This window comes from Marmota flaviventris, chromosome X (genome assembly GCF_047511675.1).
Source record: "Marmota flaviventris isolate mMarFla1 chromosome X, mMarFla1.hap1, whole genome shotgun sequence".
In the NCBI taxonomy this organism is placed as follows: Eukaryota; Metazoa; Chordata; class Mammalia; order Rodentia; family Sciuridae; genus Marmota; species Marmota flaviventris.
Genome location: NC_092518.1, coordinates 106,732,568 through 106,758,017, shown reverse-complemented (window position 1 = coordinate 106,758,017; position 25,450 = coordinate 106,732,568). Strand labels below are relative to the sequence as shown.

Below are 25,450 nucleotides of genomic sequence, written 5' to 3'. Positions count from 1 at the left end.
AATGTTAACCTTTTCAATTTTTATTGCTAGGTTATTTTAGGGCTTTGCTAAAGTACTAAGGCTGGCCTTGAAGTTGTGATCCTCCTCCTTCAGCCTCCAAAGTCACTGGGATGATAGGCATGTGCCACCATACCTGGCTTAATATCCTTCTTAAAAAGCAACCTTTTGGGGGGCTAGGGTTGTGGCTCATTGGTAAAGCGCTCACCTAGCACATGTGAGGCCCTGGGTTTAATCCTCAGCACCACATAAAAATAAATAAAATAAAAGTAGTGACAACTACAACTAAAAAATAAATATTTTTTAAAAAGCAACCTTTTGGGCATAATGGATGACACAGTTCAGGAGTACTGGCATGTGGAAGCCCTGTATTCAATCCCCAGCACAAAGCCAAAAAGAAAAGTTTCTGGGGCTGAAGTTGTACCTCAGTGGTGGAGTGCTTGCCTTGTACATATGAGCCACTGGGTTTGATCCTCAGCACCACATAAAAATAAATAAAGGTACTGTGTCCATCTACTGCTAAAAATATTTTTTTTAAAAAAGTTTCTGGAGATTGGCTGCACAATGTGAATGCACTTAACACTACTGAACTATACATTTAAAATGGTTAAGATGGTAATTTTACAAATAAAAATAAATACATTTAAAAAATTTAAAAATCGTTTACAAATAAAAAACAGATGACAATTTTTTGGCAAAGTTGCAGTGGAATTCAGGATTGTGAATGCTATGCAAGTGCTCTATACTGTATTATATTCATAGATCTATGATGGTAAATTTTATGTATAACTTGTCACAATTAAATAACAAAACAAGACAACCCTCAAAAACATCAGACCAATCTGCATTCTACTCCCAACTATCTGTGTCATCTTCAGCAACAGCTCATCTGGCACTTCAAGTTTCTCACTTAAGTAATGAAAAATGTGACTTCTTTTTTTTTTTTTTTTTTTTTTTTGTATTGGGGTTTGAACCCAGGGGTATTCTACCACTGAACTACATCCCCAGCCCTTTTTATTTTGAGACAGGATCTAAGTTTTCCAGACTGGCCTTAAACAGCCCTTTTCTAGATCAGGAGGTTCTGGGTACAAGAGCAATAAAGTCAATATCTAGACAACTTTTGATGTTATTTGCTAATATGTTTACTACCTTATTTTATACCTCTTCTAAAATATATTAATGTTATTCATTTTACTATTAGAGCAGATCCATGTGGAAAGATAGGTAAGAAATGAATACGACTTGACTCTGATATTATGTATAGTAATACTTATGTAGATAAGGATTAAAACAAGTGGGTTAGCGTACTAAGTTAAGTGCTTTATCTCACACTGTGCAATTTATTTATTTATTTTTGGTGCTGGGGATTGAACTCAGAAGCTCTTTACCATTGAGTCACATCCCCAGCCCTTTTAAATTTTTTTTAAAATTTATTTTGAGACAGGCTCTCACTGAGTTCCTGAGGCTGGGGGGCCTCAAACTTGTGATCCTCCTGCCTCAGCCTTACAAGTTGCTGGGATTACACACTTGTGCCACCACACCTGGCATGATTTTTTTAAAAAAGGCACTGACTTGGTACTATTTTTACATGATAGTTTAGTGGGGTATTCTCTGCCACACAATCATTGTGGGAAAAGCTAGCACTGAATCTAGGATGTCTCAGTAAGAGATAGTATACACTTTTTATAATAACTTGCCTGCTTGACTTCAATTAGACCCACCTCTTTTTAAAAAAATAAAATAATTATCTGCCTCTCAATTTAGTGGACTAAGGAGAAATGGACCCAGGAATTCCAACCCTGCCTGCCCCCCAGAGCTGTCATTTGCTTAAGCCTTCCTTCCCACACCATCCTAGTTTGTAGTCTTAATGATAATAAGAACCCCACTGACTCCTGCTGGACAGAGAAAATACACTCCCCAATTCATTCTGACCCTTCTCTTCCAATTGCAACCCACTAAATACTTCTGTTGCAGACATTGTCTGCAACAGAGGTAAGTATAAAGACTTATACTTACTTAAGCTTGAGTTGTATTTAAGATGTAGGGAGGTGCTGGGGTTGTGGCTCAGTGATAGAGCGGTTGCCTCACATGTATGAGGCACTGGGTTGGATCCTCAACACCATATAAAAATAAATAAAAATGAAGATATTGTGTCCATCTACAACTAAAAATAGTTTTAAAATGTAGGGGGAAATGACAATCATTTGTAGTTCTATTACGGTAAAAAGATGACCAAGTAAATAGTTTATTTTACTATCACTGGAATAAATGAAGCTTGTATAAGTTTAAATAAATGCATCTTCAAGGAAAAAGTAGTGGGATTTCTGTTAAATCTTTTATATCAACTGATATAATTTTATTTACATCATCATCATTAGTAGCAGTATTTGCAGTGCTAGGAACTGAACCTAGGGGTACTTTTACCACTGAGCTTTATCAGTAGCCTTTTTTTTTCTTCAAATTTTATTTTGAGATAAAGCCTTGATCTTGCTATCCTCCTGCCTCAGCCTTCTAAATGCCTGGGTTTAGTGTGCCCAACTGGCCATTAATGATATTTAAAACTATGTCAGTTAGTCCACTGTGGTGGTACACACTTGCAAATTCAAGGCCAGCCTTAGCAATTTAGCAAGAGCCTCAGCAACTTAAGGGACTAGGGATGTAGCTCAGTGGTAAAGTACCCCTGGTGGTTCAATCCACAATAACCCCCTCCAAAAATATATACATATATATACATAAAATATATATGTATATATATGATAAATGTTCATACTGTTTCATGACTCATGTAGTTATATGATAAATGTTCATACTGTTTCATGACTCATGTAGTTATCTGAATAATGTTTCAAGAGCATTCAAAATAACAAAGATCAAAAAGTCTTTAACGTGTCAAAGTCAATTTTTAGGTTTATTAGAACTAAAAGAATTTTAATCTTTTGGAGGAAGATGGTCAAGAGCTTCATAAACATGATTATAGATAAAGTACCTAAAAGTCCATTCAGTTTGAAACCTTTTCTTTAATCTTCACTGTTGCTGGCAAGTACTATAGTTTCCATTACCTTAAATGAAAACTAATATTTTTTATCCTTTTCTTAAAAAGTAGGTTAAATGCATTTATTCTACATTATTTACTACACTTCCTATATATGATTTATAGTATTAGGGTGCCATTTATTCAAAGTTTATTTAATAAAATGACCCCTTCATATTTTCATATACAAAAGTTATAAAACAATCTAAAACCAAACTATTTCAACTACAAAACTTATAGATTCTACACACAATGATGTTAGCCTCTGTTGTTCTTTGTCTCGAATAGAATATAAATTCATTTTAATTAATAAATCAATGAATTTTATGGAGATTCTGATTAGAACAAGTCAATTGTGAAAATATCTTAAAATGGGAATGGTTGGGGGTGTGGCTCACTGGTAGAGCACTTTACTATAGTGCCCAAGGTCCTGGGTTCAATCCCCAGCATCATGAAAAAAGGGGTGGTGGAGGGATAAAACCAACTGGTTTCAGATGATGTGATGAAATTACTGTTAATTTCATCTAAGTGTGATAACAGTATGTTACAGCCAGGCATGGTGGTGCACAACTAAATTCCCAGCAGCTTGAGAGGCTGAAGCAGGAGAATTGCAAGTTCAAAGGCAGCTTCAGCAACTTACCAAGCCCCTAAGCAACTGTGTGAGACCCCATCTCAAAATAAAAAATAAAAAGGGCTAGGATGTTGGTCAGTAATTAAGCACTGGGTTCAATCCCTGGTTCAAAAAAAAAAAAAGGTATACTTGTTAAAGCCCTAATCTTTAATTGTAATGGTATTTGCAAAGTACAGTCATATACTACAGAAATACATTTCAGACAAGGGACCACATATCTAGTAGTGGTTGTAACGGAGTTGAAAAATTCCTATTTTCTAGAGACATCTCAGCCATCCTAACGTGCAAGCACAATATATTACACTCATGTGTTTGTGGTGATGTAATATAAACCAACCTGCTTAGTTGCTATTCATATGAAAGTATAGCATACACAATTAGTCACAGTACATAATACTTGATAACTTTTTTCATTATTTTAGGATGTATTCCTTTTACTTATAAAAATGTTTCATAAGGGGCTGGGGTTGTGGCTCAGCAATAGAGTGCTCGCCTAGCATGGGTGAGGCCCTGGGTTCGGTCCTCAGCACCACATAAAAATAAATACATAAAATAAAAGTATTGTGTCCAACTACAACTAAAAAATACTATTTTTAAAAAGAGAGAGAGCAGAGAGAGAGAGAGAATTTTTTTAATATTTATTTTTCAGTTTTCGGTGGACACAACATCTTTATTTTATTTTTATGTGGTGCTGAGGATCGAACCCAGCGCCCCATGGATGCCAGGTGAGCGCGTTACTGCTTGAGCCACATCCCCAGCCCCCTAAAAAATATTTTTAAAAAATGTTTCATAAAACAGTTTGGCATGTCAAACCCAAAGCAACCTCATATCAAACATTTCATATTTACCAAATCTCTTGATTGCATTAGTCAGCCATGTTGAGTGACTGACCTATACCATGTAGGTTTATATAAGTATATGCCTTCATGTTTGCAAAATGAGACTGCCTAAAAATATATTTCTCAGACTATATTCTCACTGTTAAGCAATGCATTACTATAATTAAGTTTAGATGAGGTCACGAAGGTAAGAGCCTCTTGATGGGATTAGTGTCCTTTTAAGTAGAGGAAGAAAGACTAGAGCATTTATGCACCACTCCGAACCCCTAACTGCCATGTGAGGACACAGAGGGAAGATAGCCATCTTCAGGGCCCTCATGGGGAACTGGTCTCCTTGATTTTCAACTTCCTAGCTTCCAGAAATGTGTGAAACAAATACCTGTTGTTTAAGTCACTCTGTGATATTTTGTTACAGAAGACTAAGCCAAGTAATAGACACAGTAAAAGTTACATTTAAAAACCATCCTTATCTGTTGGATATATATTGAAGTATTTATAGAACATGATATATAGGCTGTCTGGCATTTACTTTGAAGTACTGTAGCAAAAAAAAAGTTGTGGAAAATATGCAACAAAATTGGAAAAGTGGTGATGGATACATGAAGGTTCATTACACTCTTATCTTCACTTTTGGTATATTTGAAATTTTTCATAACAAGAGATTAATTTAGTGAGGCTTTAAGCAACTTAGTGAGACCCTGTCTCAAAAAAAAAGGGCTGGGGATGTAGCTCAGTGGTAAATTGCCCCTGGGTTAAATCCACAGTGCCCCCCTATGCTAAAGGGGATGTGGGGGGGGGGGGATGAATGAGCTAGAATCATATGAGATACTAAACAAAACATAGTGGTTAGGTTTTTCTTGCTTTTTAAAAACAGCCATTCATACCTTTCTGCAATGACGTTTGACTTGATTCATCTTGTGTATTTTCTTTCTGAGCACTCACTAGATCTGCAATCAGAACCTCAAGTGATATATAGTTGCTCCCAGACGTCTGAATTTTTTCCTCCATTATTTTCTTAATGTCCCTAAAACTGAATCCCATTCGTATGGCTTCTTGTACCATAGAATTCTGGAAGATGGTATCATCTGAAATGAAAATTGGGAGGAAAAACAATAGAATTAAAATAAATATTATTACTTTTTGTATTATTATTGGTTTTTTGTGGTACTGGGGATTGAACCTAGGGCCTTGTGCATGTGAGGCACTCTACCAACTGAGCTATATCCCCAGCTCCCAAAATAAATATTATTAAAACAACCCAATAGTAAATTAGTTTAAAAAACTGAACAGCAAGCAACCAGGTGCAGTGGCACACACCTGTAATCCCAGTAGTTTGGTGGCTGAGGTAGGAGGATCATGAGTTCAAAGCCAGCCTCAGCAACAGCGAGGTGCTAAGCAACTCAGTGAGACCCTATCTCTAAATAAAATACAGATATAGGGCTGGGGATGTGCTCAGTGACTGAGTGCTCTGAGTTCAATCCCCGGTACCAAAAATAATAATAATAATAAAAATTAAACAGCAAGCAAAAAATAAAACCAACCAACCAACCCCAAACCATTAAACCAAAGCTGCTTTGGAAGGAAAATTTTTCTGAAATATTCAGGCACTGAAGCATCACTTTCAGAATCCTATTAAAAAATTAACTGTAAATGCAGTAAGTTTTTTAACACTATGGATTATTCAAGTTGAGGGTTTTAAAGACAGTGATAGGAGCCAGGAGCAGTGGAACATGCCTGTCATCCCAGAGGCTCGGGAGGCTGAGGCAGGAGGATTGAAAGTTCAAAGCCAGCCTCAGAAATTTAGTGAGGCCCTAAGCAATGCAGTGCTCAAAATAAAATACAAATAAAGGGCTGGGGATGTGGCTCAGTGGTTAAGTGCCCCTCCTAGGTTCCAAGAAAAGAGGACAGTGATAAGGCCGGGAATGTAGTTCAATGGTAGAGTGCTTGCCTAGCATCAGTGAGGCCCTGGGTTCCATCCCTAGCATGACAAAACAAAAACAAAATATTAAAATACAACAGTGTAAAAGAAGGCAAACAGGTAAGAAAAGTGTTTTGCAAAGCTGAATATTTTTCAAATCAGTTGTACAAATTAACCAAAGGTACTTAAAAAGTAGATATTATTGCTGAGTCATTACCAATGTTTTTTTTTTTTTTTTTTTTTTAAAGTCATGGAAAATTGGGGAAGTCCCAGTCTGTGACATCAAATGTCTGTTTGCTAGGTGTCAGAGTTAGTTTCTATCTAAGGGGGTTAGATTACATAAGACAAGAAAGTAAATGGAAATTCACTGTTCTAATACTCAAAGTAGAATACAGCATATATAGGGCAATCCTTAGGGAGGAGAACTGCAGCTGGGCACAGAGATACATGCCTATAATGCAATTTATAGACAGACAAATTTCAAGTTCAAGGCTAGCTTTGGCAACTTAGTGAGATCCTGACTCAAAATAAAAAAAATAAAAATAAAAAGGGCTGGGGATGTAGCTCAGTGTAAGAATGCCCCTGGGTTTGCAATTCCCACTACTGGAGAGAGAGAGAGAGAGAGAGAGAGAGAGAGAGAGAGAGAGAGAGAGAGAGAGAGAGAGAGATAAAGAGAGGACAGTTGTATTGACTCATCAATTCTACTCCTGGTTATTAGAAACCAGTACTTATCTCTGCCAAAGAAATGCACATGAATATTCATAACACTATTATTTATAATAACCCCAAACTGGGAATAATTCAAATGTCCATCATCAGGTAAATGAATAAAATTTGGTATATTAAAATACAACATAGGGGCTGGGATGTGGCTCAAGCGGTAGCGCGCTTGCCTGGCATGCGTGCGGCCTTGGGTTCGATCCTCAGCACCACATACAAAGATGTTGTGTCTGCCGATAACTAAAAAATAAATATTAAAATTCTAATAAAAAAAAAAAAGAAATAAAATAACGAAGACACCAGACTCGTGCATCGAGTACGTGGTTTGGGTACAAAAAGTACAAATGCAAGTTTGCAAATGTCCAAGATATCGCTATCTATCCCGAGGGTCCAGGAGCGGGCTACCGGGTAGGTCGAGCCTCGGTGGAGGGAGGATCCTTCAGGATGCACAAAGTTTTGGGGTTTTAGGTTTTGCACCGTATCCACGTTCCATCTCTATTCCCGTGCATCTATCTATCCAAGTGCAATTTAAAAAAAAAAAAAAAAAACAACATAGAATAAAAAAGAACAAACTATTGCCACAAACAACATGGATGAATCTCATAGATACAGAAAGCAAAATTCATCAAAATGATGAACCAGACATAAGAGTATATACTAAGAAGTTCAAAACTGAACTATGGTAATAGGGAAAATTAATTTATGGTTATAGAAGCCAGAATATAACTTGTGGGTGGATACTGAATGGGAAGCAGCCTGAAGGATCTTTCTGGGACAGAAGAAATGCTCTATATCTTGATCTACATGATGGTTACACAGTATATATACACGTTAAATTTGAGTTGAAAATTTACGATTAGTATACTTTAAAGCATTTTACTGTCTGTATATTATACCTCAGTAAATATTTATTTAATTGTTTGCAGTGATAGGGATTGAACCCAGGTCTTTGTGCATGCTAGGCAAATGCTGGTACCATTGAGTCACAAATACTAATGCATTTAGTATTTTTATTCATTCAATGACTCTTTTCATATTTCTGTGGAGCAGAAAATATGCAATGGTTAAATACAACATCAAAAGTATAAGCAACAAGCTAGGAATAATGGTATATTCCTGTAATCCCAGACATGGGAAGCTGAGATAGAAGACTAAGTTTGAGGCCAGTGTTGGCAACTCAAAATAAAAAAAAAAAAGTGCTGGGGATATAGCTCAGTTGTAAAGTGCCCTTGGGTTCAATCTCCAGTATTCCCCACCCTAAAAAAGCATAAGCAAGAAAAGGAAAAATTGGACTTCATCAAAATTAAACACTTTGTACATTGTACTTCTAAGGATACCAACAAGAAAATGAAAAACAACCTACAGAATGAGAGAAAATATTTCAAAATCATAAATCTGGAAAATACACACACATACATATAAAGAATTATAATATATAATTAGTTCTTAGAGTTCAATAATAAAAAGACAACCTAACTAAAAAAGGTCAAAAGAGATGAACAGACATTTCTCTAAAGAAGATTTTACAAAGAACCAATAAACACAAGAAAAGATATTCAACATCAATGGCTATGGAGGAAGAGCAAAACAAAACCGAGTACCACATCAACCTGATAGAATGGCTATAAAAAAGAGGACAGACAATAACAAATGTTAGCAAAGATGTGGAGAACTGGAACTCTTACACACTGCTGGTAGAAATGTTAAAGGATGTAGCCACTTTGGAAAACTTTATGGTAGTTCATTATAAGGTTAAACATAGTACTGCGTGAGTGGTGCATGTCTGTAATCCAAGCGACTTGAGAGGCTGAGGTAGAAGGATCTCAAGTTCAAAGCGCCTCAGCAATTTAGTGAGACCCTTAGCAACTTAACAAGAACCTTTCTCAGAATAAAAAAAATTAAGGTATTATCTATACAATGAAATATTTTTCACCACAAAATATAATGAAGAATGAAGTACTCATATATGCTACAACATGGATGACACCTGTGACCATATATTGCATGATTCTATTTACATTAAATTTTCAAAATAGGAAAAATCATGGAGACACAAAATAGATTAGTGATTGCCTGGTAGTAGAAGACTGGAGAATGACTGCTGATGGGTCAGTATGGGGTTTACTTCTTTTGTGATGATAATGTTGTGCAATTAAATAGAGTGATGGTTGTACAACCTTATGAATTTACTAAAAAACAATGAATTACACTTTTTTTAAAAATTTTTTTATTGTTGGTTGTTCAAAACATTACATAGTTCTTGATATATCATAAATTTACGATATATAAATTATATCTCAATTTGAAGATATTAATCCTAACCTAAAACAAAAGTTTCATTCATCATAAAAGAATAATAAATACTGTAACAATGATTAAATACCAAAAATTATCAACATTTACATTATTGATTCTTTCTGAATAACTTTAAAAATATATGCTATACCCTTGGGCTGGGGATATGGCTCAATAATACAGCACTTGGCCTAGAATGTTTGAGGTCCTGGGTTCAATCCCCAGTACCCCCCCCCCCCCCGATACACACATATACATTCACATGCTACACAGATTTTTTTTTTTTTTTTTTGGCAGTACTAGGAATTGAACCCAGGGTCTCATACATGCTAAGTAATCTCTCTACACTAAGCCACATCTCTGATAACTCTTTATTTATTTATTGGTACCAGGGAATGAATCCAGGGGTGTTTAACCACTGAGCCACATTCCCCAGCCCTTTTTGTATTTTATTTAGAGAAAAGGGCTCGCTGAGTTGCTTAGGACCTTGCTAAGTTGTTGAGGCTAGCTTTGAACTTGCGATCCCCCTGAATCAGCCTCCTGCTGGGATCACAGGCATGCACCACTGTGCTGGGCTCAACATTCTTTTTTTAGAAAATTAATTTTTTAATATTATTTTTTAGTTGTAGTTGGACACAATACCTTTATTTGTTTATTTTTATGTGGTGCTGAGGATCAAACCCAGAGCCTCACACATGCAAGGCAAGCCCTCTACCACTGAGCCACAACCCCAGCCCCTAGAAAATTAACTTTTTTATATAGAATTGTGCTGACCCAGAGTCAAGCAACCCTCTCACTTCAGCCTCCCAAATAGCTAGGACTACAGGCACATGCCATAGTGCCCAGATTGTACTAATATTAATATAGAAATACCTGATTAAATTTATAAGCACTTCATTAAATTCGTAAATTTATAGCAATCTCATCTCTAATCAATATACTGTGATATTATGAAAGACTATGCTTAGTTTTTCAACCCATAAATAACAACTATAATAAATTGTCAGTGAAATTAAAAGTATATTAATTTTAATAAGCATATTTACCAATTCTTTTAGTTAGTGATGGCATTTTTTCTCCAGTTCTTACCTAAAATAGAAATATAAATTGTAAACAAGAATTCTTTATGGTAGTAGGCAATTATCTCAATTTGAAAAGTTACATTAATCAAAAATTTGAAGGGGCTGGGGATGTGGCTCAAGCGGTAGCGCGCTCGCCTGGCATGCGTGCGGCCCGGGTTCGATCCTCAGCACCACATACAAACAAAGATGTTGTGTCTGTCGAAAAACTAAAAATAAATATTAAAATTCTCAAAAAAAATTGAAATAAATTGACGTTACTCCAATTAAAAATATGAATATTCAGAAGAGACACAACTTGATAAAAGTTAAAACATATCTAATCCAATCTTTTCACTTCACAAACAAGAAACTGAGGCCCAAGGAGATTAAATGACTTCATGGAGATAATGTAATTAAGGCTAGAGTCATCCTAACAACTCTGGTCTCTCATTCTAGATCAGGAGTCTTTCCATGTATTACTAACATCCAGTTTATCCTTTATCAATTTAGATACCTTTTCTTTTTCTTTTTGATTTGTAGTACTGGGGATTGAACCCAAGATCTCTCACATGCAAAGACATGTGCTCTACCACTGAGCTATACCCCAACTTTTGTTTTGTTTTGAGACTATTCTCACTAAGTTGCCCAGAATGGTCATGGATTTTATGGTTCTTCTGTCTCAAGCTTCTGAGTAGCTGGGACAACAGGCATGTACCACCATACCCAGCCTAGATACATTTTGAGATTTTAAATATTATCTGCAAAAAGGTTAAAACTACTTATGAATGCAAAGTACATTATACAAAGATAATTTCAAAAGAGTAAGGGACTTCAATATTTTGGTTCTTCAATCCCATTTTTGTCTACAGTGATACTCAAAGTCATTTCATCCCAATACCCTTTTCACAAATTTGCTTCAAGAATATAAATCTCCCCTTTAAATTTCACCACACATTATTAACTTATGATACTATACCGATAATTTTACATGAGGAAACAATTGTAAAACAAATTTATACACTATTCAAAAATACATATTATACAACAAGGGACTTACCAGAGACTCTTCAAGTGAATGTGTTAAATGGATATTGTTTATGTATTCTTGTCCCTTTTCTTCCAACAGATATTTACACCTAAACAATATAATAACACTAAACTTTAGTAGCTGATAAATTAGTAAAGATAGAATCTCCATCATGTTAATTCCATTAATTGCTTTCTGTTATTTCTAAGGAGCCACAAAAAGTAAAAGGTTGCCCAATGCCCTAGCCAACTGTCATTTTAAGGTTAAAAAATTTTTCCATTTCTTACGTTACTTATGCTAATAGATAAGACTTGGTAGAACAAAAAATACCAACCTGAGAACTTTCAACTTTTAAGCATGAATTACTGAATTAGCACCTTGACTTGTTTAAGGGTAAGGTGTCTTTTCAAATAATCACCCTCAAGTTTTAAGCTGTCATTTTGTAGGCCAGAAATTCACATCACTTATTATACCTGAGTACATTATTTTAAAGAGGCAAGATGGCAAAGAGACATTTAGGGGTATATCATCATCCTAAGATGCCACTTACAGTAAGAAGCATGATTATTTAATATACCACCTAAAACTGCTAATTAATTATGACCCACCACCAGTTGTGTCCTGATTTCAGAGGTCTTAAAATAGTGACGCACACCTGAAATCCCAGCAGCTCAGGAGACAGGAGGATTGCAAGTTCAAAGCCAGCCTCAGCAAAAGTGAGGTGCTAAGCAACTCACTGAGACCCTGTCTCTAAATAAAATATAAAGTAGGGCTGGGGATGTGGCTCAGTGGTCAAGTGTCCCTGAGTTCAATCCCTGGTTCCCCCCCTCCCCACAAAAAAAGAATTAGTGAAACCCATTAGTATTTCCTAGGGCATATGATAGGTTCTTCAGGACTCTCCTTGGCAACACAAGCTCTCTTAAGCCTGTCATAAAAAAGCCTACTTCCAATAAATAAAAAAGTATACAATTTCTAATTTGGTGTTTAGAAATGGGACAATCTGAATGTCACAGATATTCAGACATTTTTGCAGTGAATGTTTTGGCCACAAGAGGCAGCTTAGGTAATTTTTTTAATAATGCAGGTGATCCCACTTTAATAAACATCATACAGATTTCAAGCCATACACAGCAAAGGCAAAAATAGTTGAGGTGAAAAGTAATTCAAGTCTTTCCATTGTATACTGTCCAACTTGTCTGTTACTGAATGAACAGTTAAGCATCTTCCTTGGGGCTGGGGATGTAGCTCAATGGTAGAGCACCTGCCTAGCATACATGAGGTCTTGGGTTACATCCCAGGCATCACATAAAAAATCATTAAACATCTTACCCTGGATACCACTTAGCATGCTGTTCCCAAGGGTCTTCACTGGGCTTCCAATCCGTTAGCCCTCCTCCACAATGAAAGCACTTTACTTTATCACCTTCACCTAAGAAAACACCAGTACAAATACATGCATTTGTGCATTTAGAAGCTTATACAAAAACATCTATTCTAACACCTACAACTTAAACATATCTAAATTACATAAAAATCTCAGCACTTTCATATTTGCATCTAAGTAGTAGATAAGTCCCCCCCCCCGCCCCAGTACCAGGAATTGAACCCAGAGGCGATTCACCACTGAACTATATCCCTAGTCCTTTCTATTTTGAGACAGGGTCCCATTCAGTTGCTGAGGCTGGCCTTTAACTTGCCATCCTCATGCCTCAGCCTTCTAAGCCACTGGGATTACAGGCATGCACCACCATGTCAGGCTGATCTTTATTTATTTTAGGAGGAAATACACATGGAACTCAATGAGTTGATCTGAGATATTTAACAAAAGACAACTAAAAAATAAAAGTGACCATTTTTTTTTTTTTGGTAACAGAATTGAACCCAGGGGAGCGTCACCACTACACCACATCTCCAGCCCTTTTTATTTTTTATTTTGAGACAGGGTCTCACTGATTTGCTTAGGGCCTCACTAGGTTGCCGAGGCTGGCCTCAAACTTGTGATCCTCTTGCCTCAGCCTACCAAGTCACTGGGATTACAGGTATATGTCACAGCACCCAGCTAATACTGACCAATTTTTATGTTAAAACTAATTGTTATATTATTTTTAATGTGTGTTACTTGAGCTATTAATATTGCATTTATTTTATCAAATTATAAAACTTTAAAATAAATTATGTTCCAAGCATTAATAACAACAAAGTTCAGCAATGAAATTACAAGATAAGTTGCTCTAAGGTGATAGCTGCATGACACTAAGCAAACTTTTAAGACATATGATGATTACTATATAAATGAAAATTTTTGAAATAACTTGTATTTTGCATTTTGGCATTATTCAATCCTAAAATTAATGGGTCAGATATAATAACCATAAAAAATATTTCTGGAACCCATCGCACTAATGACCCCTCCTGACACATCCACAACATCTATCTGAAACGCATTCATTTGAAGCAAAAATACAATACAGGGAAGCTTTCAAATATATATAGTTGATATACAGGCCAAACAAAACTCTTTTTTTTAGTTGTAGTTGGACACAATACCTTTATTTATCTTTTTATGTGGTGCTGATAATCAAACCCAGCGTCTCGCACATACCAGGCGAGTGCTCTACCGCTGAGCCACAACCCCAGCCCCCAAAACTAAACTCTTAAATGTTAATTCTTTCTACAGGGTTGTCATGAAGCTTAGAGAAAATTCATGTAATATGTACTGAGCACATGTAGTAGATGCTCAAAAAATGATAGCTAGTGTTACTATTAGACCCATTTTATATCAGCGATATATATCATTTGCCTATTTTCACACTCTTAAAAAACATTTACATGACTGTAAACATGATTCATAACATGGTAGTCTCTCTCTCCCTTATTTTTGCAGTACTGGTAATTAAACCCAGAGCCTTGTGTGTGCTAGGCTACTACTGAGCTACATTCCCAGCCATCATGGTAGACTTTTTTACATAAATAGTAGTGACATTACAGATTCAACTTAAGAGATCAGAGAATAATACTGATATAAATAAGCACACCAGCTTATACCAAAATATTTACCAGTTCAGGGGGTTAAAGGCATCTCTTAATTTTTTAAGAGCCCTGGAATAGTTGGAAAGTTATTTATTGGTTATGTTTACCTAAAGCATAAAATCCAGCTCTTGCAAGCTGCTCCTTGTTAACTGAGTATATCCACGTCCCAAAAGTAATGATCCGTGCTTCATACTCTGCCATGGCTGGATTTCTTGGTGGATTTGTTGGATTTGGGAAATTCCTATCAGAACTTACAACATCAGATTCACTTCGAACATTAATGTTCCGGCCCAAAACAAAGAAGCAGTTAGGAAAGTGCCGCCTGTGTTCCGACCAGGCACGATCACAAGGTTCCCAATTTTTCAGTTTTCCACCACAACAAAAGCACTGTACTTGATCATCAATACCTGTGTAGTAGAGTCCAGCACTAGCTAACTCTCTGGGGGTTAAGTGGGCATAGTCTGGCCAGTTTTGAAATGACTTCAATCTAGCTTCTTCACTACACATGGCAGGGTTCCTTGGGTATATGGTGTCGGATATATCTACAACCTGTCCGGTTCTCAAAAGATAGTCTGCATGAGTCTCAGATGGCCTGTCTAAACCAAAATGATTTCTGCTTCCAAGATAGTTTTCAACTCTGTACCGACCATTTTGGACACCAGGATTTGTAGGTTGTGCAGCACTATTTTCAAAATAAAAGCCGTTGATAAATCTGCAATTTGGGGATACTTTCCTGTGTCTTCCAATTGCTGAGTCTCCATATTGCCATCTATCTACTGCTGCATGACAACTAAAGCACCGCACAGTATCTCCTTCACCAGTATAAAGAAAACCTGCTCGTGCCAGTGTTGATGCTGAAACAGGGCTACTACTTGGAAAATTAGCAAAAGTTTTTAATCTATTAAACTCTTCTACAAATTCTTCATCTTTATTGATGTCTGCAGGTACACAAGTTTTAGATCCTTCAAAACTGTTAAAAGTCATCTTCTCTTGAAAATAGGATTTGTCCACCTTTTCTAAAAAGAGAACATTACATTAGGAAATCCAAAATGTGAAACATAAGCAATATACTTTTGATATTAGGAGCTAACAAATTATTGACTAAAAATAACTACACAATCACTAAAACACTTTCTAATTCTAAATACTAGAATTCTACATTACCACACCATTCAAATCATATAATCTGGTATTTATTTTTTTCTCTTTCTTTTTTGGTGATGCTGGAGATTGAGCTTCATACATGCAAGATAAGCACCTTACCACTAGAGCTACATCCCCAACTCTTTTTTTATTCTCTCTGCTCTTTCTAGACATGCTAGGCAAGTACTCTACCACTAAGCCACATCCCTAGTTCTTTAGTATTTTTGAGACAGTCTTTCTAAATTGCCCAGGTGGGCCTTAAATTTGGGATTCTCCTACCTCAGTCACCTGAGTAGCTGAGATTACAGGCATGGACCACTGTACCTGGCCTGTTTTCTCTTTTTGAGGAAAGTAATATTTAAGCAAGAAGAACAAACTATTAAATTCTTATTTTTATATAAATATGAAAACTGTGATACAGAATATGTTATAATTATTAAACATCTAAAATCATTTTTAATTAGGAAAAACATGAAAGAAGCACAAAATATTCAGATTCTTAAAGTCTATGCATAATTGTTATAATGGATCATTGTATATTCAAGGCATCAAAGTTCAGTTTTTACAATTGAAAGAGAAACGAATGTTCAGAATGTTAATGAATTAATTTCTAATATTTCCTTACTTTTTTGCTTAGCAAAAAATAAGGTATCCACAATATTGGTTCCATTATTTTAAAGCATCAAATACTTCTAATTTTTCTGCATAAATAAACAAGAGTCCATTTTTGTTGGAATCAGATCACTCCAGATAGCTATAGATATAGCCATATAAAATACTGCCCTCTAGAGGGTAGCTCAAGAAAAATCCTAAGTATTTGCAGACCTTAATTGCAGGCAGTTTTGCTACCAACTTCCCATGGCCAAGGAACAATCTGTTCAAATAGGAGAGAATTTGGCAGCCTCATTAGTGCTGCTAAATTACAGCTGTGTAATATTTAACCCAGATAAAATACTAAAAGGAGCCACTTAGGTTATGAGAAGGTAGCAAAATAATTTATCCTCCAAACCTGGACACTTTGAAAGTGAAAAATGATGCTACTAATAATTATAAAAAAACAAAAAGCATTTACCAGGTTTTCCCCAGGCAAACCAGAGTAAGTAGTCACTCCAGCTATGAGGTAAACCTGGTTCTCCAGAATCTTCCACATTGCCTGATACTGTGTTCAGTTTATTTTTGTCAGATGCAAAAGAAAAGGGTCACAAAAAAACTCAACAACACAAAATAAAAACAAAACAAAAAACCCAACAACCAATTAAAATATGGGTGAATGACCTTAATAGATATTTATCAAAAGAGGATACACAGTCAACAAGCATATGAAAACATGTTTAACATCACTAATCATCAAGAGAAATGCAAATCAAAACCACATGAAAGGCTGGGATGCAGATAAGTGGCAAAGTGTCTGCCTCACATTCACAAAGCTGTGGGCTTGACCCCCAGTTCCAAAAGACAAAAAAAAAAAACACATGAAATATCACCTCACACCTTAAGTTAGTATGGCTATTAACTAAAAGACAAAAAACAATAAATGCTGGTGAGGATATAGGGAAAGGAGAACTCTCACTGTGGTGGAAATGTAAACCAGTATCATTATCGAAAACAATATGCAGACTCCTCAAAAAAACAGAAACAGATCTACCATATGGTCTAGCAATCCTACTACTGGTGAAATCACTATATTAAAGAGACTTGCAGGTTTATACAGCACTGTTCACAACAGTCACGATATGGAATCAACATAGTTGCCCATGGATGGATGAATGAACAAAAATCTCACACACACACACACACACACACACACACCTCACAGGGTACAATTTAAAAGGAGAAATAACTTCTAATGTTTTATAGGGTTAACATGGTCCATAACAATTAGCTGAATGTTTCAAAATAGCTAGAAGACAGGATTTTGAATGTTTCCTATGCAAAGAAAAATAAATGTATGAGATGACAATTTTCCTGATCTGATCATTACACATTGTATACATGTAGTGAAATGCCATACTATACCCCATAAATACATCAATTAAAATTTTTAAAATATATTAAAAGGCATGGTTACAATGACTGTCTCTACTTCATATGTACATTGATTTCTTAGAAATAATTATCCATATCTCTTCAATGAACTTCAGATTTTCTGAGCCTTATCAATTTACACTGGGATTAATCCATATATTCCTCAAGAGCTAAGTTCAATCTGCATAAAGTAGATAATGACTTTTCATTAACATTTTACAGATATCTGAAAACATTCTGACATTAGCTTCAAAGTCCTTTGTTGAATCAGCAATAATAAACTAGATGATAAAAACCAAGATTCAAAGGAACAAAGACTGGCTGGCTGGCTAGTGAGATAAAATTTAATAGGGATAAGTGTAAAATCTTATATTTTGCTTTTACTTTTATTTTTTTAAGAGTGAACCATACATCAGTTTACTGCAATGTCAATTACAATATTCTGCTTTAATAAAAATCTGCAGCATAACTAAGGAAGATGGAGACTTGATTTGGAACAAAGTCATATGAAGGCAAACCTCCAGATTAAAAACCTTGGGATTTTAGTTAATTACAAATTCATTATAAGCCAACATTACATGGCTGCTAAAAAACTTACAACAACTTCAGGCTGCATTAGTGTCCAGATGTGCAACATCCAGGTCCAATTCAGCTACACTGGAATATTATTTCCTGTTCCAAACACATTTTAATGTCCTTAGAGAGCAATCAGTATGATGAAAATGATATCATATGAGGAACAGTTGGAAGAGCTGAGAATGTTTATCCCAAAGGGGGAAACATTTCTGAGGGAAAGAGTATAGAGGATAGAATAACTACCTTAAGATATCTAAAAGGCTGTTATATGGAAAGGGGATCCAAATTCTGTGTAACTTGAGGGCAAAATTAAGGTCAATAATTATAACCAGTACATTTTTTTTAAAGAGAGAGAGAGAGAATTTTAATATTTATTTTTTGGTTTTTCGGCGGACACAACATCTGTGTTTGTATGTGGTGCTGAGGATCGAACCCGGGCCACATGCATGCCAGGCGAGCGCGCTACCGCTTGAGCCACATCCCCAGCCCATAACCAGTACATTTTAACCCAATACAAGAATGAACCTTAAAACAATCAATAGTAGTTCAAAATGGATTGGGTTGTCTTGTAGATTATGAGTTCCTCCTGTTACTGACAGGGACTTCAGACTAGGAGACTAAACATTTTCAAGTCTGTAATTATCCTGAAGAATAAGTGCTCAATATAATCCAAAACATGTGAAAATTACCTTCCCTAAAGGGATAAGTTTTATTTCTCAGGTCAATCAAAATAGAATTATAAAATCTAAGATCTCATTTCATAATGGTGAATATTTTGTGAGGTTCAAGTAGTCACCCCATTTCAAATAAAGCAGATCAAATTCTATCATTGTACAGGAGCAGGAGAATCTCTATCCGAAGCTTTCAAGAGGAGATGTCATCTTCTCGGGGGTTATTTCTATGATATTAGTTTAAATTCCACTGTTTTGAAAAGCATGTGTTTATTTAGAAGCACTCAAATGAATACTACATAAACTCTCCAAAGGCTCATGCTCTGATAATGTGTATGTTATTCATTTGAGTGCTTCTGAATAAAATTAAAAGTGAAAGGCAGAAAGATAACTGACAAAAGATAGAAAACTGGGGCTGGGAAGGCACCAAAAGAAAGGGGTGGGAAAGAATAAAAAAAAAGATCCAAGAGACAAGAAGGTAGAGAAATAATATTGCAGACAATGAGTATAACAGAGGGTACAGAATTGTGAAAATGGAAGAAAAATGGGGTATGACTATTGGAGGAGGGTAATAAAGACTTTGTAAGTGAAAAAGTCTGAGTGCAATAAAGTATGCTGACATAACTTAAGGCTTCTCTGTGAAAGCATATTTAGAATATAGCCACTAAGTGAGTTGAAGGGTAGGAAGTCAGGGAGAAAGATGTCAAAGAAAGTTTTGCCATGGGGTGGGTAGGCAGCCAGGAATCTTGGGAGGAACAGTGGTTGGGAAAACTGCATTATGAAAGCCAGCAATGGTACAAAAAGGACCAGCAAGCAATGGTGCATGCTATATGAAGGGTTTGGAAGATTTTAAGATGATGATATGTTGTGAGGACTTAAAATACACATGTACATACACACATTTAGCCTAGTCAATTGTGTGAAGAAAGCTATGGGCAGGTGACAAGGAGAGAGGGTTGATTGCTAATCTAGAAAGAAAGTGGGAAGGTTGTAGGGAGGACAGGCAGAGATAAACCCAGAAAATTCACCTAGCTGGTACCTGCACACAATAAAAAGTTTCTGTTTCTCCCAACTTCTTATTATTAAATTTTACAAACATGTAGCATAAAAGTTATTTTAATGGGGAAAATGATATAAAGTAGGATGTACACCAGACTGCCACTGTGTTAAAAGATGTACTTACGGGGCTGGGGTTGTGGCTCAGTGGTAGAACACTTGCCTAGCATGTGTGAAGCACTGGGTTTGATCCTCAGCACTACATAAAAATTAATAAATAAAATAAAGGTATTGTGTCCATCTACAACTAAAAAATAAAAATTTTAAAAAAGATGTACTTATGGACAAGACCCAGAGGGTGGTATTTTAAAAAATGGAAAAATATGTCAAAATGGCCAGGCAACATCTGGCATGGTGGTACATGCCTGTAATCCAAGACTCAAGAGACTGAGGCAGGAAGACTGCAATTTTGAGGACTGCAATTTTGAGGCCAGCCTCAGCAACTTAGTGAGACCCTGTCTCGTAAGAAAAAATAAAAAGGGCTAGAGGTATAGCTCAGTGGTAGAGCCCTCCTCTTACAAAAATAAAATAAAATAAAAAGATGGCAAGATTACAGGTAATCTTTATCTCCAAAATGCCTTTATTAGCACTGTTATTTAAAACCTCTCAAGCTGGCCCACTTGCCTGGGTCAGATGCCCACCAAATTGTAGGAGAGGTGGCAGAGAACAAAGAGGTAGATGGGACTGCCACCCCCCCTAGCCTCTTAGCCAAGGCCACACAGTAGGGCATGCATCGGAGAGCTCTAGGCCCAGACCCAAGTTGCCTCTGCTGGTGCTCAATCTCATGGGTTGTAGGTGCCTAGGCCACAACACATATGCAAACTAGCTCACTGGCTCATACCCCCAAGAGGCAGCCCAGCACTTAGCATGAACTGTTGCCACTGTGGTCAGCAGCACCTGGCTTCCTAGAGATGAAGAGCAGGTTTGGTGCTGAATTTTGTTGGCTTTCACTAGAAAAAGCAAAATTTGGAAGTTTTAAGTTTTATGAATTACTGTCATATGTTCATAAGTTATATAATGTTGACATTTTAATTTTTGTTTTCTTTTTTATTTTGGGTACCAGGGATTGATTCCAGGGGCACTTTACCACTCAGCTACATCACAGCCCTTTTTTATTTTGAGATAGGGTCTTGCTAAGTTGCTTAGGGCCTCACTAAGTTGCTGAGGCTGAACTTGCTATCCTCCTGCCTCAGCCTCACAAGATACTGGGATTACAGGAGAGTACGCCATTGCACCCAGCTTAATGTTGAAATTGTAGTAGACTATGGAGACATCCAGAAAGACTTAAAAAAAAAAAAAACCCTATAGGGCTGGGGTTGTGGCTCAGCAGTAGAGTGCTCACCTAGCACGTGAGGCCCTGGGTTCAATCCTCAACACCACATAAAAATAAATAAATAAATAAAGGTATTGTGTTTAAAAAAAACACCTATAAATAATGAAAGGCTGTGACTGTGGCTCAATGGTAGAATGCCTGCCTAGAATGGCAAGGGTATGAATTCAATCTGGAATATTGGGCAGGAGTAGGAAACCCTATGATAACTATCACAAAGTTGTTTCAATAGCCAACCCACTGTTAAAGATTTTTTTAAAAAGAAGGAAAAAGCAGGCAACAGTGCCTTTGATACTGGCATATTAACAGAGAAGATAAATGCTTTAACTGCATTTTGATTTGTTAACCACAGAAAAAGGCCATATATAATCAATGGTATGCCCCAAGACTTTAGACCTTCTATTAGAAATGTGGATATTCTTTTTTGGTACTGGGGATTGAATCCAGGGGTGCTTTACCACTGAGTTACATCCCCAGACCTTTTTATTTTTTATCATTTTGAGACATGGTCTCACTGAGTTGCTTAAAGCCTCTCTGAGGCTGGCCTCAAACTTGCAATCCTCCTATCTCAGAGCCCCCAAGTTGCTAGAAATACAGGCATGCACCATTGAAGATGTGGCTGTTCTCCCAGAAACTTATGGCAGGGTTCATCTTTACAAACACAATGCTAAATATTCCCTAGAACTCCTCATCTGGGATGGTTTCAGCCTAAAGGAGACACCACATGGCTTAAAGAAAGTCTTAGGGATCTTTATCTTAGATTGTTACAAGAGGTCTGGCTCATTGAACAGAGCGATTAACTGTTAATGATGACATTTTAGAAGTTAATGGTATAAAATCTTAAGGGAAACGTCTCAATCAAGGAACAGCCACGATGATTGCAACCAACAGCAACCTCATCCTAACAATGAAACCAGTAAACCAGAATAACATTGCTAAGAACAGTTAGCCTTCTGGCGGCTGTTGCTAATCTACTACTGATAATAGCCCTTTTGGCCATCCATAGCAAATTGAGCCCAACTTTGAGCCAAAGGATGAAGACAGTGATGAAGATGACATTATTACTGAAGATAATGGTATGTCACTGCTAAAGCTGTTCCAACTGAAAGCAGCCTGGAATCTTTAACACAAATAGAACAAATTGTTTTGAGTCTGGAAAGAATGGTTTTATTCCTTCTAATTAAGTGAGCTTAGCAAGTGGTACAAACATAAAATTTGAAACACATGCTCCAAATCACAAACTCCCAGAAGACGAACAATCATAACATGAAACCATCTTTTCAAAGTTTCCTAAGTAAGAATCCACAGGACTTATAAATTACGCTAGTATAAGAGCTTTTAAACCTCTAAGCCAATGACCTAGAATAGGCATGAGAACAACAATATTGCAACCTTAAAAAAATATATTTTTGTACCAGGGATTGGACCCAGGGGCACTTAACCACTGAGCCACATTACCAGCTCTTTTATAAAAATATTTTTATTTTGAGTCAAGGTCTCACTAAGTTATTTAGGGCCTCAATAAATTACTGAAGCTTGCTTTGAACTTGTGATCCTCCTGCCTCAGCCTCTGGTATTACAGGAATGCACCATCACACATGGTTTTAATATTATTAAAATAAATAAAATAGAAAGAGGACTAGAAGTTGCCTAGGGCTGGGGAAGGGAATGACTGGGGAACAACTGCAATGGTTACAGGGTTTCTTTCTGTAGTAATAAAAATGTCCTAAAGTTAGATAGTGGTGATGGTTGCACAACTCTGAATATGCTAAAAAAGGCACTGAACTGTATGTATGCTTTAAATATTTTTATTATTTATGTATTTATATTGTTGGTGCTGAGGATTGAACCCAGGGCTTCAAGCATGTTAAGCACATGTTCTACCACTATGCGACATTCACAGCTTTGCATTTATGCTGTAAATGTATCTTATAGTATTTGAGTTATATAGCTAAATAAAGCTTTTAAAAAATAGCAGTTTAATTTTTTTAGTAACCCTTCTTTTAAGGGTATTAGGGATATAACCCAGGGGCACTCTACAACTGAGCTGCATCCCAGCCCTTTTTATTTTTTATTTTCAAACAGGTTGCCTCAAAGTTGCCCATGTTGGCCTCAAAGTTGCTATCTTCCTGCCTCAGCTTCCCAAGTTGCTAGGATTACAGGTATGTACTACTACATCCAGCTAGTATAACAAGTCTAAAACAAAAGGGCCTTTGCTAATTAAATTATGTGCTTTTCATTTGGAAAATATGATAGTACAACATTTTCATAATTATGTGAGAGGAGTAGGTTATTTCTGTTTGAAGCCATTACACATTGTTCCCCCCCACCCCCAGTACCGAGGATTGAATCCAAGGATGCGCAACTGAAATATATCCCCAGCCCTTTTCATTTTTTTAAAAATTCTGAGACAGGATCTCATTATGTTGCCCAGACTGGCCTTGAACTTGTGATCCTCTTGCCTCTGCCTCAGAGTAGTAAGGATTACACAACCTGTTTGAAGTAGTTACATTTTTAACCTGTTTCACAGAGCCCAGTTTATTTTTCCTTTAACTACATTCTTTAAATTCTAATGTAAAAAAATTTGATTGTATCTCTTTTGGTACTCTGATAACCTTGATTCTCACATTCCCAGTATTTTTATTTACAAATGTAGTTCTTCCGTTGCTAATAGCACAAATCATGCTTCTTAAAAAAATTTTGATTTGTTATATATGACAACAGAATGCATTCCAATTCATATTACACATATAGAGCACAATTTTTCATATCTCTGGTTGTACACAAAGTAGAGCCACATCCTTTGTGTCTTCTTACATGTACTTAGAGTAATGATAACCATCGCATTCCCCCAACTTTCCTACCCCTATGCACCCTCCATTCCCTTTTCCCCTTTGCCCTATCTAAAGCTTTTAAACCTCTGAGCCAATGACCTAGAATAGGCATTTGTTCATTTAACAAATCACTCTTAAGTGCATTTTTTTCTTTGTATTTATTTATTTTTTTCTTAGTTTTCGATGGACACAACATCTTTATTTTTATGTGGCGCTGAGGATCGAACTCAGCACCCCGCGCACGCCCGATGAGTGCACTACCGCTCGAGCCACATCCCCAGCCCAAGTGCATTTTTTTCTAGCTTCTAAGAAATCAAAACAATTGGCTGCTTTTAAGGAATAGCTTTCCATGTTAATGAAGCCCTGAAGCTATGTTCCTGAATTATGAAGTCCTAGATAGTTGTTCACATTGGTGTCTACCCTAAAGCTTATATGTTTATAAACTATTAGGTAAAATTTGTTTTAAAAAAAAGAAGGGCCAGGTGTGGTAGTGTGTGCCTGTAACCCAGCTACTTGAGAGGCCGAGGCAGGAGGCTCCCAAGCTTAAGGTTATCCTGGGCAACACAGTGAGACCCTATCTCAAAATAAAATAAAAAGGGTTGGAGATATAGTTTAGTGGTAAAGTGTAGCTGGGTTCAATTCCTAGTACCAAAACAAACAAGCCATAAATTTCACTGCCTCTGGTAATGTAAAAGCCTCTCTCCTTTAATTTTTGTCCTTATTCTCAGTCTTAATGGAAAGCATTCCTTTGTATGTCTATATGTATGCTGGTGTGCTATTAATCTTTTAACCTATAGTATTCCAGTAGTGTGAATATTTTGACACAAGTTCAAGGCTAGCCTTGCCAATTTAGCAAGATCCCCCTGTCTCAAAACAAATAAAAAGTATAGAGATGTAGCTCAGTGGTAAACTGCCCCTGGATCAAATACTCATTCAAAAAAAAAAAAAAAAAGCAAAAACAACAATGAAGAAGCATGGTGTGGTGGCCCATACCTGTAATCTCAGCAACTCAGGAGGCTGAGGCAAGAAGATTTCAAATTCAAGGTCAGCTTCAGCAACTTAGCAAGACCCTGTCTCAAAAGTAAAAAAGAAAAAAATGGGTTGGGGATATGGATCAGTGGTAATGTACACCTGGGCTCTATCCCCAGTTCAAAAACAAACAAAAACAAGACCCCTCATTTTAAAGGACATTTTCGCTATATGTTAAAAATACATTAATAGTCTTATGTGTAAAAAATAAAATAGCTTTGATTAAATGAATTTTAA

General features: G+C 36.4%; 1 protein-coding gene and 1 pseudogene across 5 annotated transcripts in view; one reads left to right on the top strand and one right to left on the bottom strand.

Moving 5' to 3' along the window:
* The window catches only part of Xiap (X-linked inhibitor of apoptosis), a 44,936-nt gene that overhangs the window by 7,409 nt on the left and 12,077 nt on the right, over positions 1-25,450 (bottom strand). For 2 of the 5 annotated variants that reach the window (XM_071606275.1, XM_071606274.1), the window contains exons 2-7: positions 25,178-25,254; positions 14,657-15,565; positions 12,849-12,948; positions 11,550-11,628; positions 10,478-10,520; positions 5,383-5,583 (exon numbers count right to left, since the gene is read on the bottom strand). In XM_071606275.1, the coding sequence (XP_071462376.1) occupies positions 5,383-5,583; positions 10,478-10,520; positions 11,550-11,628; positions 12,849-12,948; positions 14,657-15,533 (1,300 nt within the window). In that variant the 5' untranslated portion in view covers positions 15,534-15,565; positions 25,178-25,254. Of the gene's footprint in view, positions 1-3,661; positions 3,762-5,382; positions 5,584-10,477; positions 10,521-11,549; positions 11,629-12,848; positions 12,949-14,656; positions 15,566-25,177; positions 25,255-25,450 lie in introns of those variants that run through there. The other 3 variants (XM_027931136.3, XM_071606276.1, XM_071606277.1) reach the window with 2 other exon arrangements.
* On the top strand, positions 19,498-22,534 carry LOC114089948 (partitioning defective 6 homolog beta-like; annotated as a pseudogene).